The sequence below is a fragment of the Kryptolebias marmoratus genome, linkage group LG15 (genome assembly GCF_001649575.2).
Source record: "Kryptolebias marmoratus isolate JLee-2015 linkage group LG15, ASM164957v2, whole genome shotgun sequence".
NCBI classification, from domain to species: domain Eukaryota; kingdom Metazoa; phylum Chordata; class Actinopteri; order Cyprinodontiformes; family Rivulidae; genus Kryptolebias; species Kryptolebias marmoratus.
In genome coordinates this window covers 7,940,897-7,958,155 of record NC_051444.1, presented here as the reverse complement: position 1 = coordinate 7,958,155, position 17,259 = coordinate 7,940,897, and the positions used below count along the sequence as shown (strand labels likewise).

The following is a 17,259-nucleotide window of genomic DNA, read 5'->3' as shown; positions in this document are numbered from 1 at the left end:
ACTGACCAACAAGAAAGGGAGTGCAGCAGTGGGATTCAGATAACAGCAAAACGTTGTTAGCTGTGAAGCTGGTTTTTGTTCTTCCTTCTAAATTCCCACCAGTTGGCAAAAATGATTTAGCAGAAAAACAACTGTAGCGAAGACACATGAGTACCATCCAAGCCTTTGATCAACAGTATGACCTGAAAATTTGGAAACAGCGCAGGATTCAACTTATCTAAATCTTTACAACTGAGGAGTTTGTAGATGTTCTACATTATGTGAGTGTGGGAAAGACGGGTATATACAGTACTTGTTGCTTCTGTGAATTATTTTGCTTTGTGTTTAGATTCTATAAAAACAAGGCAATCCTGAGATCAAGGTTGTTGGGGGGGAATTGTTGACTACATAAAATAATTTACTTGGAACTATTTTTGTATTCAGCTGATTGCTTCAGCTGAATTTCTAATACAAGAAAGATCTTTTTGTTCAAGCTTTTTTTTTCCAGGTTTGTATATATGCAGTTTTACACTTTTTTTATTTTGGTCAGTTGATTTATCAATAAAGGAAAGGATCAGGGGTATTTTGAGGAGGTAGGATTGTCTAACATTATGATTCACCCAATTCACCTATTCCATGAAAAATAAATCTGGCATCTTTCTAGTTTATGAACTGTTGTAGTAAAATCAAATAATCCAATTCCAAGCAACTTCCCAATTAATCATTATTGATAATAATTTGTTGCATTCTTTTGTCACTGCCTAATTAAGGCTCTGGCTGAAGAAAATAATTCAGTTGTATGTGCACTGCTCAGAACTTGTGAATTAATCATCCACTTTGTTTACTTTTGCTTGTGCATCTATAAAAATAAATCACTGAACCTGCACACGGACAATTTATGGCCTAAATTTGCATCCCTTTTCACTTAAGATTTGTGCCACCATTAAACCAACTTATACATGTGTGCATAAATTATGTTATCAAAGACACAAACTGCAGAATCAAGCCATCATGAGTTTTGAAAAGTAGTTGCAACATTTATTTCTTTATTTACATAAGATGTTCAGGAAATATGAGTCCTGACTAAGACTAAAAACATTAGACTTCACTAAACATTTTTCTGAAGTTGCATGGTTTTCTGATCATCTGAGAGGGCAACAAAGAGTGTGCATCAACAAAATTACCCTAAGACGTATTTGCTCTAGTAAAAACAACAAAATAATTTGAAATTTTGAAGATAACTGTTTTAGATTTACAGACCTTATGTTTAATCCAAAGTGGTGAAGGCAACCAGCAATGCTGTGCACACTGACAAAGGTCAATTACCACGCCTGAACAACTTTTGTGTGCATTAAAATCCAAATCTAGAGTGTGGCACGTGACTGCCACAAGTATAATTTGAATAGTGCCTCTTCAGCCTGTAGAGGAGCCTTTCAAAGGCAGCACACACTGTTGAGCTCACTACACCAACTAGTTACCACACTGACACAAAAACCAGCAACAGTGAAATTAAACCATTATTTCTTAGTTGGCCTCTGACAACAAAGTCAGGAATGTAGAAAATTAGATTTTCATTTACTATTATAGGTAAAATCATTCCATTTTACAGACATCTTGTAAAATAAGTACAAAGCAAACATAAATATGGAATATACAAAAAATAATAAAACAACCAACAGTCCTGTCTTTCTAGAAATGTATCATGAAGCAGCTGGTGACTGTTGAAGGTGGAGGAGGGCATTTAGATCAACCTAGTCTGACTGTTGTGCCTTATACAAGTTCTCACTCTAGTGGTCTGCACGTGAACTGCAGTGACTGGTCGCGCTCCAACAGACAACTGGCAGCAGGAGGTTGAGCTGTTTTTTATGAGATTTCCAAGAATTCAGCCTGCCAGGTGAATTTTATAGTCCAAAACGGGCCGGGGTACGTCTGGGTGTCATGGGGGCCTCCTCTCTTCTTCCTGGGGTACAGATTTTTACTGCCCTAAATTAAAAAAAAATAAAACAAAAGTCAGATGCAAAAAATCATAATGCTAAAATTAATAATGAAATACTAAAACTTTCTTGCTTTACAGAAGTGGCTTCAGATTACAAAAATATTTGAGGGGAAGCCTGGTGAGTGCAGCTCGATGCAAACACGTAAGCAGCGGAAACACAGACTGGTGTCTCTGAAAAGAGTGTTGGGACATAGAGCCTGACGCCTCTGACAGCACAATCTATCATCTTTAATTACGTGACAATGACACTGCCTACACTTCTCTCATCTCTCCTCCTTGCTCACAGACACACACACCTTGAGCAATTACACTATTAGACCTCAACCTCTTTCTCGTCACTGGGGGTTTTTCCACCAAAAGCTGTTCCAATGTTAGTTTAAAGCCAGCACAAAATCTTTCTGTTTTAAAAACTGGTGCATCAGTAGTACCAACTCTTTGCTGGTTCAAAGCTAAGGAACTACTTATATTTGTATATTGTTACTATATGATACAACAGTACATTAATTGTGACAGATGTTATGATACACAATGTAGGCATAACTCAGATAACTATTACTTAATGATTTTTATCCTAGGGAAAATTGGAAATGGAAGAAAAATACATCAATAAATAAATCTAAACCTATGTAGTGGAGTCTGCAATCCCAAAGCAACAATGTGAAGTGTATGTAGTCCTGAGAAGTTTCTTAGTAAAGACCAAACAATGATTTTTAAAAAGTTAATAATCTCAAACAGAAGCAACTGCATGAGAAATATTTCAACCTAATACTAGTCAATTTGCACTTCTTATTAAAAACCATCTAAACACTGTAAAAGTAAACAAAAGTAAGTATATTGAGTCTCGGATACCCTACTGTACTTATATAAAATTCCACATTATTTAGCTCCATAAGTCCATTTTAGAAAAACATGCATCTAATGCTGTGGTTTCAAAAACATTTCATGTTCTAAATTTATAGTCAGCACCATTAACGGACAGCAGGGAGACAGCTGATAAGCACATGAAGGCAAATGTGATAAAATATTTTATTCTTGTTCCACTGAACTCAGAAAGGAGAAACCAACGAGGCCTGCTAGAGGACAAAAGGCAGACAGAAGCCCAGGAGAGCCTTCAACTTCATTACCACACATCCCAACTTCCTCTGTTTAAATCTAATTCTTAATCCTTTGCCTCTAGTGTGATTATTTCCAACATATCTGTCACACTAAATTCAAGCCAGATAAACCAGCTGAATAATTAACAATAAAAAAGTTCTTTTTAAATCACTCTTTATAACCTTATTTCTCTCTGCAAAGCTGCCAGATGAGTGTGAAATTAATTTTTTTGGTCTTAATTTGAAAATGAACGTTCCCCTCCTTTCTCTGTTCTGCAGTGGCACAATTTAAATTGCTGCAGTAATGGGGGTCAGCCTGGAGTCAATATTATTTCTTTTTGTCTCGTCTGGAGGGACCAGAGGTGAGACAAGCTCATCATGAAGAGTGAGAAAGGTGGAGTTGAGAGAGTGGGAGAGGAGGGGCGGAGGAACGGATAGGCTCTGAGGTAGGTAAATTAAACGTTTCTAATCTTGACAGAGTATGGAAAATGAGGGCCAAGAGGAAGGACTGCTGGATGACGCCTGTAAGGTGAACCAATTATGGCGAAGGCGCTTTGCTGACGTACCTGACACTGTTGGCATTGTTCTTTTTCTCCTGCTCTTCTCGACGTGCTCGCAGCTGCTCCTCAGCCAGGACCATTTCCTGCTCCATGTTGTTGATCTCCTCCTTGGCCCGACGACGGTTCTCCTAAAGGAGTAACACAAACAAATGAAGCTGCTCCCCAAATAAATGCACTTTATTCATGTCCTGAATGGTCAAAGCTCTTTTTGAAGCAAAAGAGGGACATGCTCAGTATCAGCTGGATCACCAGACTTGTTCGAGCTTACCTGTCTGCTTTTTCCTGCATGTTTGATGCTGTAGAACATGGGCCCAAGTTCTGCCAACCACTCTCCATCCACAGCAGTAACACACTGCATGTACTCCTATAACACAAAACACAAGTTCACCATCAAAAACATCTATATTTTGCAACTAAATTTTACTTGAAGCAGGTTCAGTAGACATTTTTACCTTTGTGGTCATGACAAGCTCGTGGTAAATAATGTAGTCGGGGGTGTAGCCCATACCAAACAGGGAGCTAGTAGGGTGGAGGTGACATGGCATGCCTGTCCTCACATTCACGTATTCTCCAATGCCCTGGGAACAACACATGCATAAATAACAAATTAAAGTCCAACTCAAAATTACAGGACCCTGTGGTGAAGTTTAAATATGCATTTGCGCCTGTTTCTATAGGGGCATTTTAAGGTCAAAGCTAAGCAGGTAATGTAGTCCAATTTGCTTCTTAACCTGGCTTGGATGGCAGAAAAATCTACCTGAAGTATATCCAACATTACTATGATTGCTTAGGTTGGCTGGCTCCCCATAAGTCAAACTGAGAACCTTTATTATACAGTCATGATTTCAAATTCCCTTTCAGATTTTAGCGTTGTATTAATGTGAGGCCAGAGGGGATATTTCACCACTCTGTAATTATGCTGCTATAAATCTGCCACAACCACTCACTGCTGGGTCTAACATATTAACTGAGAAAAACCCAGAGTACAGATTGTACCTTGAGCTTGGCCGCCTGGTGGAAGTAAGCAGCACAGATGCACTTTCTGATGATGTCCCAGTCTGAGCCACAGGAAACAAGATTCATCTTCTGCTGCACCATGATGTCCTTTAACTGGGATCGCACCTCACGCACCTGAACACAAACGATCAAATATGGAACCAATATAAACCCCGATGGCTTACAAATGCTGCAACTGTTTTGTAAATATTTCATCATCTCAAAATATTTAAGAATATCACTAATCACAATATCACAAGCTTCCATAATTAAAACTTTTATCCGCAGCTTTTATAGTAATTAATTTCGACCTAAATGTCTGAAAACCAAGCAACCAACACATGACAACATACAAATTAAGTTGCAAAGTTTTCATGTAGTAATGTTGAAATTCATTAAGCACAAACTGAATGACAGATTCCCATTATATTCTAAAACAGGATTCAGAAGCCTGACCTTGCGCATGGCTTTGGTGTGGATAAAGTGGTCATTGCACCAGATGCTGGAGTAATTGTTGTTCTTCCACTGCATGTAGACATTCAGGTAAGTGAGGTGGTCGCTCTCAGGGACTGAGAACTTCTCCCTCACCTGGTCACTCTCCTCCTCACGTCCCTGTGAACATTCACGAGTTTTAAATCAAAGGTGTTTTTTGTTTTGTTACATGATTCTTGTTGTCGTCACAAGCAGAACTATTGATCTGAAAGGCATTACGTACACACCAACAGCCATAGCAAACACAAAGGAGATAAAGTGTTCATACTGAACCATGTAACTGTATGATCTTAACTCCATTTTTGATCACCAATATAAACTGAACAAAATATTGGGCTCTAAAGATGCTAGCTGCCATAATGTTGCTTTTTGCTGTTTGATTACAGTGTTTAACTCAAGCTTTTGCCCTGAATAATCTACACCTGAAATAATGTTGTGAAAATGAAACAAAAGAATCACAAAAGTACATTTTTTCAACTGGAGAATTAAAGCAGTTTTTTTTAAAAAAAAAAACACTATAAGGCTTCAAAAAGCTCTGGTTTTTTAACTTTCTGCAGAAGTTCAAGACTGATGGGCTTCTGTTGCAAATTGGCTTCCCTTCTCAAAAATCTCAGGAGATCGAAGATGATGCACCTCTGAGCTGACAACAGAAGTCACACAGGCAACATGCAATGTGTCTAACAAACCACGCTGTCGTCAATTAACTCCAAACACACACTTGTATGGCACTCTGATGAATGATTAAAGGTGAACATAAATGGCTTAACAATGCCATCTTTATGAACAAATGCTGTTGTTTAACCACTGTATGAAAATGCAGTGGTTAATAATTGAGTGAAAATGCCTGCCTCCATTTGGGCTGGTTTATCTGAATATTGCTTCCCTGGTTTCTCCTCCACACTTTCTGTTCACACCTACAGCAACTATCAAATAATAACAATGACTCAAAACAAGCAAATACCTTAGGTCTGTAGAAGATGGCTGGCACAGACAACATAGAGACGATAATGAGGATGTCTGCACTGCAGCCCATGTCGCAGGACACTATAAGCATCTTTGAGAGGGCAGGGTCAAGGGGAAACTCCACCATCAGACGCCCAGTTGGAGTCAAAGCACCTGCATGGACAAATAACACAGTTACAAGGTCACAAGTGTAAAAACAAGCAGAAAACAGGGGGAACAAACATTATTATCACTGATGACCTTTACTCGCTGGAGGCATCAATATTATGTGACACTTATCTATCCAAGTAAAAAAGGAGGATGAACTGCTGACAGCTGAGAATACTTTCAGAAAAAAGTGAGATCAAAAACTTTCTGATTCAAATGATTAGACAAAAAAGTCTAAGAAGCTTATGATGAGGAAAAGCAGAGTAGCAGAACAGCCAGTTTAGGGCAGGTAAGCCTTAATCAGAGATAATCTGCTGTTAACACACTATACAGAGAATCATCAAAAGTCCCCCCTTATCCCCAAATCCCTAAATCCCCTGGAATCTGGCTAAGGATGAGATAGAAATGAGACCCAACCAGTCAAATCAAACACAGGATCAGTTCCTAGGCAATTACTCCACTGGCTAAACCTGACAACTACCTCCTCCAGGCCTGTTTACAGAGTCTGCATCATAAGAGCAGCATCCTTTACAGAGGTCATTCTCCTGTTTGTAGAATCTTTACAACTCTATAGAAGCTCAAAGCAGCACTCGGGGGGGATATGTAATCCTAAAATACAATACTAATAATACAATGTTACAGTGGGTTGCAAAAGTATTTACCATTCTTGGTAATCTTTTAATTTTGTTGCCCTACAACTTGGAATTTATTTGGATTTTTAATTTGATTAAAAGTGATAATTCTCAAAAAATACTTCAGATTAATGAAGTTCAATGTGGAAACAAAAACTTGTTTTAAATAATTTTAAAGAACATAAAACTTAAAAGTGGTTGTGTACATAAATTTAGCCCCCTTTGAAGCCCCAAGCATTCCCTTCAGAAGCCATGTAATTTGTTAAATAAGATCGACCTGTGAGCAACACAATATCAAATTATTTACACCGAATTATAACAGCTTCCACAATCAACACCTCATGAAGACACAAAAGCATAAAACCTTTAAAAACAGCAACAAATTTAAGTGTTGGTTATGTTTCTATTTATTTCAAATATTCAAAACAGCATGAATTATGAATAAAGTGCAATATAGCAACGTGTCAAATGGTTGATGTTTAATTGTTCGAACATTCCAGTTCAATATATTCAATTACTTTATTTCATTGCCAGTGTTGTAGACAAAAATGTGCACCTTCAAGAGTGCACATTTTCTGTGATCTTAATAAGATTTTGCTTATTTTTTTAATTAAGTGACTTGAATATAGTGTGAAAATAATTTTTAAAAAACTCTTTCTTTTTCTAGTGAATGGTTGACCCTAGAAATCAAAACATAATAGTTCAACTAATTATTGTTGTTAATTAGTGATGCAATGCCAGATTTACCCACCTGTGTTGTCCAGAGCTCCTAAAATCCAGAGTTGGTACATTGAGTTAAGCATGTTGTCCTCAGGTGGCGGATCCATGAAATGAAAAAGAAGTAAGTCCTGAACGCCCAGAGACTTCAGGAGCAGAACTACATTGGCCAGGTTAGTCCTTTGGATCTCTGGTATGGTGGTGGTCAGCATCTCATTCTTATAGGCACTCTGAGTGTAAAGCCTGTCGAAGGCAAAGAGATAGACACAAATAACAAATAGAAACAGAGAGTGAAATTCAAGTCACAGAGAATTATTTTATGCTAAAATCAAAACAGTACAGAAGAAATAAAAAAAAAACTTATCTGAACCACTTCAGACTTAAAATTAGTTTGTTCTATAAGATGAACAATACAATTGTGAGCAACATTCTAAATAAACTATGAGCACCAAATGTAAATAAAAAGGCAAATAAATTTATGAAATTACTTTGCTTTACAGTTACAGCTGCCCTAGAAAAGTTCTGATCTTACCTTTTTATATATATATTATATAAACCAGATTATATCAGTTATTTCTGGCATATCATAGAGTACCTCAGCATTCCTGATTTAGAGCCAGTTCTTTTGTTTGCTTTATATACTCTCACTAGGACATATAATTAATACATTTAGCAATATATATTACCACATTTATGCAGATGACATCCAACTACATGGTTTAAGGAATCTGAATTACACAAATTACCATTTTACTAGACTGCCTGTTAAACATTAACAAATGAAATATCCTTCCTCTTTTGGGATTATGCTGAATTTCGACAACTGTTAAACCTGAATATACCTATGAACCTATGAGCGCTAATTCAAGATTAACACTTTTAGTGTGTGACATGTGCTGACACCATGATGGGAGCAGACAGAGGTTCAAATATTACCTGTAACACTGCCCTGGCCCTGTACGTCCTGCTCGACCTGAACGCTGGTTGGCATTAGCTTGACTGATTGGATAAACCTGGAGAGCATCCATACCTATGCGAGGATTGAAAACCTGTTGAATAAACAAAAGTGACACATGAATGGTGTCAATTAGTCTTAATAATGCTAATACTAATAATGCTCGGCATGAACAACAACAAAAAAGTGACAAGCAGGCATACCTTCAGTTTGCAATATCCTGAATCCACAACAAACATAATTCCATCCACAGTAAGGGATGTCTCAGCGATGTTTGTAGCAACGATGCATTTTCTCACACCATCTGGAGCCTTTTACAGGATAAACCAAAATTACTAAGCAAGACTTAAAAGTGAAGAAATCTTTAAAAACAACATGTGCAGGTTAGTAACCTTCTGGAAGATTTTTGCTTGGAGGTCAGATGGAAGTTGCGAGTAAATGGGCAGCACAGCCAGAGCAGGAGCATTTTCCAAATCTTCCAAACGTTCCACAATCTGATCCGATGTCACCTGCAGGGACAAGATGCAATTTTTGTAAATTTAAGGAAGAGCACACAATTTTAACATAACGTACATATTCTATGTCCATAACTGTAGAGGTATGAACTTTAAATTATACTTTGTCCTGTAAGAAAAAAAAAAACAAACAAAAAAAAAAACATGTTATATCTTAGCCCACACAGAATGGATAACAACAGTCTTAAAAAAAACAAATGATAAAAAAACAACTATTTGAGTCCTTATAGCTGCCATAACCCTCACCTCAATATCCTCCTGCCCAGGCATGAAGATGAGGATGTCTCCTGCCATCCCACTGAGGTGGATCTGGAGGGCTTGCTTCACTGCAGCCTCCACGTAGTCCTCCTGAGGCGTCTACACAACACATGACAAACCAGTCAAATACAAAACAAAACCACAAAAAAAAAAAACACAATTCCAAAATTCTTAGAATTTGTACACAAAAAGCAAATATTGCTTTCCAAGTCAGAGTAAAAGTCTTGTTTACATTTCACAAAACGAGAACAGGCATGTGAGGCAGCCATCAAGATAAGATGTCAGCCTATTTAGTACTAATATGTGATATTTTCATTAAAAATGAGCACAGATACCTGCTCTACATTTAGAATAGTAAAAAATGTAGTGTACCTTCTACATACATGATATTAACATACCTTGCTGAACAACACATCGACTGGAAACGTTCTTCCTGGAATATGGAATATTGGTACGTTGCCAAAAAATCCAGCAAATTTGTCTGAGTCCATAGTGGCAGAGGTGACAATGAGCTTCAAGTCAGTGCGTCGAGATACAACCTGAAACAAAAAAGTAAATGGGAATGAAGTGATTACTTTACCTCTGTCTCTGTTTTGGAACAAATCTAGGTAAATCAGTACTTCACACTCCGTTTAACTGATGTCAGTTTGTTGTACTGACCTCACGTAGCAGCCCAAACAGCACATCAGTATTAAGAGAGCGTTCATGAGCCTCATCCATAATAACAGCACTGTAGTGGTCCAAATCTGACTCCCTCAGAGACTCCCTGAGCAGAATTCCATCTGTCATGTACTTTATCAGAGTTTTCTCAGAAGTGCAGTCCTCAAAACGAATTGCATATCCAACCTGAGAGAAAAGAAATGTGTGGCAAAAATTCACAGCATATTTCAACAAATATTACATTAAAGCATACTAAATGTGCATTTGAATTTTTTTTAGTGTTTTTAAAATTTCAACCTAAAATTATGATTTTTTTAGTTTGAATGTTCTTAATTCTACTGAATGATTCAGTCACCAACAGAATCAATTTTCCTATTATCCACTAGATGGCAGTGTTCAACAGCAATTAAAAACTACTCTTTGGTGTAAAAAAATATTGCAACAGCAATTTTAACCAAATTCATTAAACAAAAACCACTGATTTATATCATGTGCTTTTAATAGTGATATAAGTTCAAATTATTCAAGTTATTAATCAACATACATTTACAGCTCTTTACTGGGTCTAATTCTTGCATTTTCCAAACACATTCAGCGTTCAGGTGTTTAAAGCATGTGGTTTATGCATGTAAATACTTTTAGACAAATCTTAACTAACAGTAAAAACTACAGATATGAATGTCAGACATAATCAATGAAATGATAAAGTTTACAGCAGCACTTTGTTTGGCTGAACCAGCCAGCCATCTCACCTCCTCTCCGAGGTTGGTGCCAATCTCCTCGCTGACTCTCTTGGCCACACTCATAGCTGCCACTCTTCGGGGCTGAGTACAACCCACCATGCCATAACGAGTGTAACCATCTTCATGCAGATACTGGGTCAGCTGGGTGGTCTTACCACTTCCTGTCTCCCCAACAACAATGACTATGCTGTTGTCCCTACAAATTGCAGTAAATAAAAAGATAATGGTTCAGTTTTGGTGTAATGTAACAAACCTTTTTGTGGATGAAATTTGATTTGAAGAGAGCAATAAACACATTTATTTAAACACCTTATAATATTGAGAAGTTGTTGCCTGACAGCAAAGATGGGCAGGTACTGTCTCTGCTCCAGAATACTCTTCTTCTTGGCAAACTCACTGCTGGCCTCACTCTTCTCTTTCATGTGCTCTGCAAATTTTTGATCTGCTCTGAAGCATTTAAAAGAAATTTAACAAAAATGATTAAACTGGCAAAACATTTAAAGTAAAATATATAGAGTTTAAAAAACTAAATGTGCCTTCTGCTCACCTGTAGTCTACTTTACCGTCCTCACCCACCACTTTGCCGCTTGGTTCTTCATCTTCTGTCTTCTTTATTCCCATAATATCACCCAGCTTGGTACCTGCCAGTTCCCAGTGTTTGTGCTGTGCCTGATAATAAAAAAAGTTGTTTTAATTAATCTGCTCATGTAGAATTTTACATAGCAGCTTGAAAATGAAAGGACTGCAGTATTTTGAATTCTCTAAACTTAAAAAAAGAGTTGATGAAGCAGCCAACACCCGATTTAAGTTGTTCTATTTAACTGATGATAGTTTACTGCAGATTTTACCCTATATGTATCATCATCATTATTTAGTTAAGTAATGCTAAACAGCACAGACAATTTGACCAAAGGGGACTGACAAGGCCTGTTAAATGAAAAAGATCTTGTCCTTAATTTGCAGCAGTGAAACCATCAACATGAAGAACTATTTTCAGTGTCAACACTTCAGTTCTGACGTCAGCACAGTAGAGTCAACAACAAAAATAAATAAATATGTGCAAATGTTTTTGAATAAGTTGATGCTGTTAGTGGAAATGGAAAGGACCCAAAAACTGCATATGGTGGAATATTTTGTTAGTTTCTAGTTCTCCACTAAAACAATTATTTAACAACCTTTTCCCAGCCCAAGGATTGATTTGGAACAGAATTACAAAGCAAAGTGTTGTTTAATGTAAACCAGTTTATTTTTATTTGCAGACCCAACATACCTTCTTGCGTTCCTTCTGCTCACGATGTTTACGGACAAGCTGGCTGCCCTTTCGAGAGATGATGGCCATGTCGGAGGTGGCATCTTTCACAGGGATGACAGGCTCAGGCTGCAGGAGAAACATTAAACACACACACACATAAAAACATTAAAAAATTAACTACAGCTATAACGTGTACATTTACTCATTTAGCAAATGTTTTTATTAAAACCAAGTGACAACATTCAAGAATCAGTAAAGTAAGATACATACTGCTGTAAATGGTGTTAAAAGAGACGAGTCTGGTTTACTTAAATATGACTAAGGCTCTAAAAATCACAGTATATAAAATGAAAGATGAAAGATGTTACTTACTTGCTTAGTGAAGACTATTCTTCCATCCAGGAAGGGAGGAACCAGATTGTGGACTAGCAGGTGAACCTTAGCTGCATTGTCTTCTTCAAAGTCTTCATCCACCTCCAACCTCTGCACCACACCACTGGTCAACATGCGATTGGTCTCCCACCGCTCGTTATCCTAAGAGAAGAAACACAGCTTATTACAGGGATATGAGAATACTAAGGTGTGCTAATATGGCACATAAAACACATATATGTGCTTGTACCTGAAGAAATGCAGGTCTAATTAGGTTAAAAAGAAACACTGGTTGTACCTCATTGATCTGTCGCTTCTGTGCAGATATTCTTTTCTGAGTCTGCTTTTGAAGAATCTGCTCTCTCTTCTTCACATAATCATCAGAAGTAGAAGTGAAAGGGTTGTGGAACTCATCGTAGCCTTCATCCATCATGTACCAATCTCTGTCAGCTTGCTGCGATTCAGGGAATCAATTAGAGATCAAAATCTCTCATTAGGAAACAGACTTATTTTCTATAAAGTATGACTAAAGGTTAAAGCTAATACTCACTTTCTGGTCCTCCTCCCACTGTTCTTTCTCATCTTCATCGTCAAACATAAATCCTCCTTCACCATCTTCTCTTTTAGCTGAAGAAATCACCAAGTAGAAAATATTACATGTTAAAGTGCATTTAAATCTATAATGAGAGTCCAAGTTTTTAAAATTAAAAATAAATACCTTTTCCTTGTGATAAACGAGGCGTGGACCCTAAATGCTTTCTATCATTGGCCCACTCGTTGTACTTGTAGGATGGGGTAGGCAGGGGCGTGTCATCAGAGTACCGACCCCTGACTGACCTAAAATAACAAGAGAGGATTGTATCAAATATTTTTAACAATTAAGCATTTATTGTCAAATATAAAGGATAAAATGCACCTTTTCCTAAAGTGAATCTGCATAAGAGAGTTGTATTGACAATTTTTGTTAAACAAAATAGTATCAACATGTATTAAGGAGATGAAAAAATGTAATAATACAAACCAAAACTTTGATAGCATGATTATGAATTGTGATCAACTGCAGTTCTACTGTGAATTTTATATACAAATTGAGGAAAAAGTAAAGCATTAGGGTGAAGAAAATTAGAATGGATGACAGTTACCTGTCTCTCCTCTCGCTTTCTCGGCCAGAGCGATGGCTTCTCTCTGAGCGATCTGACTCTCTGTGAGATGGAGCTGGAGATGGAGACTCCCATTGAGAATGCCTTGTACTGGCATAACCGCTATCATCTTCCTCCCAGTTAGAGCGGGATGGTGTAAAGGAGTCTGTGTGAAGACAAAACAACTCAGGTCAAACAATCAAACAAGCACATTTAAAAATGCACATCCAATTAAAAGTGAACAATGAAAATAAATAAACCTTTGGGACGATTCTGTGGTGTTGAGGGTTCATCTCTCCTACTACCCCTGCTGATGCGTTCGGACCAGCCATCTCTCTGTGAGCGTTCACTCCTCTCACTGCGCTCCCAACGCTCTGACCGGCTGCTACTGCCACGATTATGTCTGCTGTCTCGCTCATCTGACACAGAAATAAATGAAAGGTACTCTCAAAATCTTCAAGAGAACAGACTTTGGCTTCCATTTCTCAGTACATACAATAGTTGATTTGCATTGAAAAGAATGAACCATTTTTTCTGTCAACAATTGAAAAAATGAAGTGTGTCAATATCACAATAATGCAAAAAACATTAAGCAACCACATCCATTTGTGTAGCTTAACTAGCAAACATTGTACGGGTTTTTTGCGGGGAGGGAGGTTTGAGGGGTTGCATCACAAAGACAAAGGTTTACCTTCACTTAAAAATTTTCTTCTATAGGAATAAAAATGATGTTAGGAATTACCTCTTTCACTCCGGTGATCTCTGCTCTTATCCCTGCTCCTGTCTTTGTCTCTGTTCTTGTCCTCCTTGGAGGAGGCGTAGACTCCTTGCTCACGTCTCTCTTTCTCCCTCTGCTGATGTCTGCGTCGGAACTCTTCACTGACCCCCCCTGGGTTAGAGGGCGTCTCAGACCCAGTCACACGATACTTCCTGCGAGCAGAAAAAAAGAAAAAGTTAAATCACACTAATAATTATAGACACACAAGTACACTGATAAAAAGATAAGGAAAACTTTATGTTGAATAAATAAACTGACTGCAAACTGTGAAATACTGATCAGCTGATCAGTAATTTAATGATATTAAAGACAAGTTCTTTTCTAGTTTCTGCAGAAGAAAAATTATTTTTAACAAAATCTAATTTGTTCATCAAACAACTACATATATTTTCCACAATGTTCTAATAAAACATACCTCTCTTTCTTTACACATGTATTCTCATCATTGTCCTCTTCATCAGACCCGGAGTCACTTTTACTTTCCTCCCAGTCCTTGTAGGAGGAAACCTTTGACTTCTTTCTATTTTTCTCATCACCATTAGAATCTTCCTGTTCCTTAGTCTCACGCTCCTTCCTCTTCTGAGCAGCCAGCAGATCCAGGCCCAGCAAAGATGTGCGTGGTGTGGGTGCCCGAAAAACATGGGGCTCTGCAGCAGCACTCTTTTTCTTTACTATCAAACCACCAACTTCAGCAGTTGGATCAGTCCCTTCCAGCCTATGCATGGACACATCATCATCCATAATTCTGTGGGAAAAGATTGGCATGTTACATTTTATTTTATGAAAGACATCTGGAAGTAAGTGTAGTTTCTATATATGTACGACAACACAAAAGATAATTAAATTCTAACATATCTTGTAACTACTGTTTTTTAACACCTCTTCAACTACAGTAATTTAGTCTGAGTGTGTGTATGCACACACACACACAGCAGGTGAAATAAGTATTGAATATGTCACTAATTTTGTAAGTAAATATATTTCTAAAGGTGCTATTGACATGAAATTCTCACCAGATGTTAATAACAACCCATCCAATCCACACAGGCAAAGAAATCAAACCATAAATGTCAATAAATTATGTTATGTGTAATGAGAAATGACACAGCGAAAAAGTATTTAACACGCTTCCACCAACAAAAGCCTTTGTTGGTGATGACAGATTCGAGATGCCTCCTGAATGGAGTAACTAGTCACACATTGCTGAAGTGTGATTTTTGACCATTCTTCCACAAAAACACTATTCAAATCCTGACGATGTCTTGGGCTCCTTCTATGAAGTCTGACCTTAAGTTTCTTCAATAGATTTCCAGTTGGATTCGGGTCAGGTGATTGGCTGGACCACCAGCTTTATTTTCTTTCTCTAAAACCAACAGAGTTTCCTTGGCTGTGTGTTTAGGATCGTCTTGCTGAAATGTCCACCCTCGTTTCTTCTTCATCATCCTAGCAGATGGCAGCAGATTGTTATCAAGAATGTCCCGGTACATTTGTCCATTCATCCTTCCTTCAACTATATGAAGTTTGCCAGTGTTGTATACTGAAAAATAGCCCCACATCATGATGTTCCCACCTCCAAGCTTCACTGTTGGTATGGTGTTTTGGGGTTGAAATGCAGTGTGTATTATGGTATCCAAAGAGTTCAATTTTAAACTCATCTTAACAGACTATATGCTCCCAGTATTTCACATGCTTGTCTAAATGTTGTTGAGAAAACTTTAAACATGCTCAAACATGCTTTATCTTCAGCAATGGAGACTTGCATGGTGAGCGTGCATACAGGCCATGGAGGCTGAGTGCATTACTTATTATTTTCTTTGAAACGATTGCACCTGCGGATTCCAGGTCTTTCTGCACCTCTCCACAGGTGATATTTGACTCTTGGACAACTCTTCTAATAAGTCTTTTCACTCGTCTGTCTGAAATCTTGCAGGGAGCTGGTTTTTGGTGAAATTATGTTCTTTCCACTTCCGGATTATGACCCCAACAATGTTTACTGGAACCTTCAGTAGTTCAGAAATTGTTTTGTAGACACCTTTTATCAGTTGAACCAACTAATATTATTTTTCAATAAGTGGCAGGATTGGTTTCTAATTACTAATAGATTTCAGCTGTTGTCAGGACTTTTTGCACCCGATTTTTTCATGTGGTCGATAATTTTTCCCTGTGTCATTTTTCATTACACTTAACTTAAATTGTGGGCATTTATGGTTTGATTTCTTTGCCTGTGTGGATTGTTTGGGTTGTTACCGACATCTGGTGAGGATTTAATTTCAATGGCACCTTTTGAATAATATTTACTTACAAAATGGGTGACGTTTTCAATACTAATTTCAGCCACAGGCAGTTAAATTTTTATTAGTTCCCATCTACTCTGAGTACTAATGAAATAAAAGGGAACAGTTTTACGATCTTTCGCTGTAACTGCGCATCTGTGCATCTGATACATTTTCAAAAAAAATTTTTTAATTAAACTATTATTTAGTCCTGTAGTAAATAACTGATAAAAGGATTTTACGTACCTTAGTCTGTGCAGCTAATCAGGCTAATGCTATCTGACACGGTAAAATACAGAAAACCGTCGCGTTTTTCTTTCAATTTAAAATCCAAAAAGCTCTCACAAAAACTCGCTATTTTAAATTGCCGAACTATCGAGAATGAGGTTCAAAAATCAGGACTGTGGCGTCCTAGTAAACGATTATATTGCGACATTCGTAAACACAACGCCAGTGTTTACGCACAAGGAAGCAGCCATTACAATCCCATCATTCACGCTCTTCTTCTTCTACTACTACACTCTACAAAGAAAGGCGTGTTACTGCCCCATACAGGTCATTGGAAGAACCATCACTGTTTATGAAGAATGTATATGCATTATAATATGTCTATGCCGCTCAACGATTAGAAATTAAGATGGATAGATATTTATATGATCAAAAATAATAGCAAATATATCCGTGTACAGCGTAAAGTAGTAACTTTTTCAAAAGAGTTAAAGCGTTTACAGTTGTTTT

The 17,259-nt window shown here is 37.5% G+C and overlaps 1 protein-coding gene across 2 annotated transcripts; it reads right to left on the bottom strand.

Annotated features, from left to right (window-relative positions):
- Window positions 1-991: 991 nt before the first annotated feature.
- Window positions 992-17,024, bottom strand: dhx38 (DEAH (Asp-Glu-Ala-His) box polypeptide 38). Of its 2 annotated transcripts, XM_017405124.3 has the most exons (27): window positions 16,768-17,024; window positions 14,664-14,993; window positions 14,213-14,400; window positions 13,731-13,889; window positions 13,474-13,636; window positions 13,050-13,168; window positions 12,882-12,958; window positions 12,630-12,785; window positions 12,332-12,493; window positions 11,978-12,085; window positions 11,255-11,376; window positions 11,017-11,154; window positions 10,717-10,903; window positions 9,965-10,150; window positions 9,703-9,843; window positions 9,293-9,403; window positions 8,924-9,040; window positions 8,735-8,842; window positions 8,513-8,625; window positions 7,611-7,819; window positions 6,079-6,233; window positions 5,082-5,237; window positions 4,626-4,760; window positions 4,082-4,207; window positions 3,898-3,993; window positions 3,636-3,757; window positions 1,881-1,962 (listed from the first exon to the last, which is right to left on the bottom strand). In XM_017405124.3, exons 2-27 carry the CDS (start codon window positions 14,987-14,989, stop codon window positions 1,881-1,883), a joined length of 3,762 nt encoding a protein of 1,253 aa, XP_017260613.1. In that variant the 5' UTR covers window positions 14,990-14,993; window positions 16,768-17,024. The 2 variants fall into 2 exon arrangements, with proteins under 2 accessions (XP_037835911.1, XP_017260613.1); XM_037979983.1 differs by lacking the exon at window positions 16,768-17,024 and having other exon boundaries at window positions 992-1,962; window positions 14,664-14,989.
- Window positions 17,025-17,259: the final 235 nt, after the last annotated feature.

Coding starts and splice junctions, on each gene's coding strand:
- dhx38 (XM_017405124.3), bottom strand. CDS start 14,989: ATGGATGATGATGTGTCCATGCATAGGCTGGAAGGGACTGATCCAACT. Junction 13,637..13,730: donor ACCACAGAATCGTCCCAAAG/GTTTATTTATTT, acceptor GTCTTCACACAG/ACTCCTTTACACCATCCCGC. Junction 1,963..3,635: donor AACAATGCCAACAGTGTCAG/GTACGTCAGCAA, acceptor TTTTTAATTTAG/GGCAGTAAAAATCTGTACCC.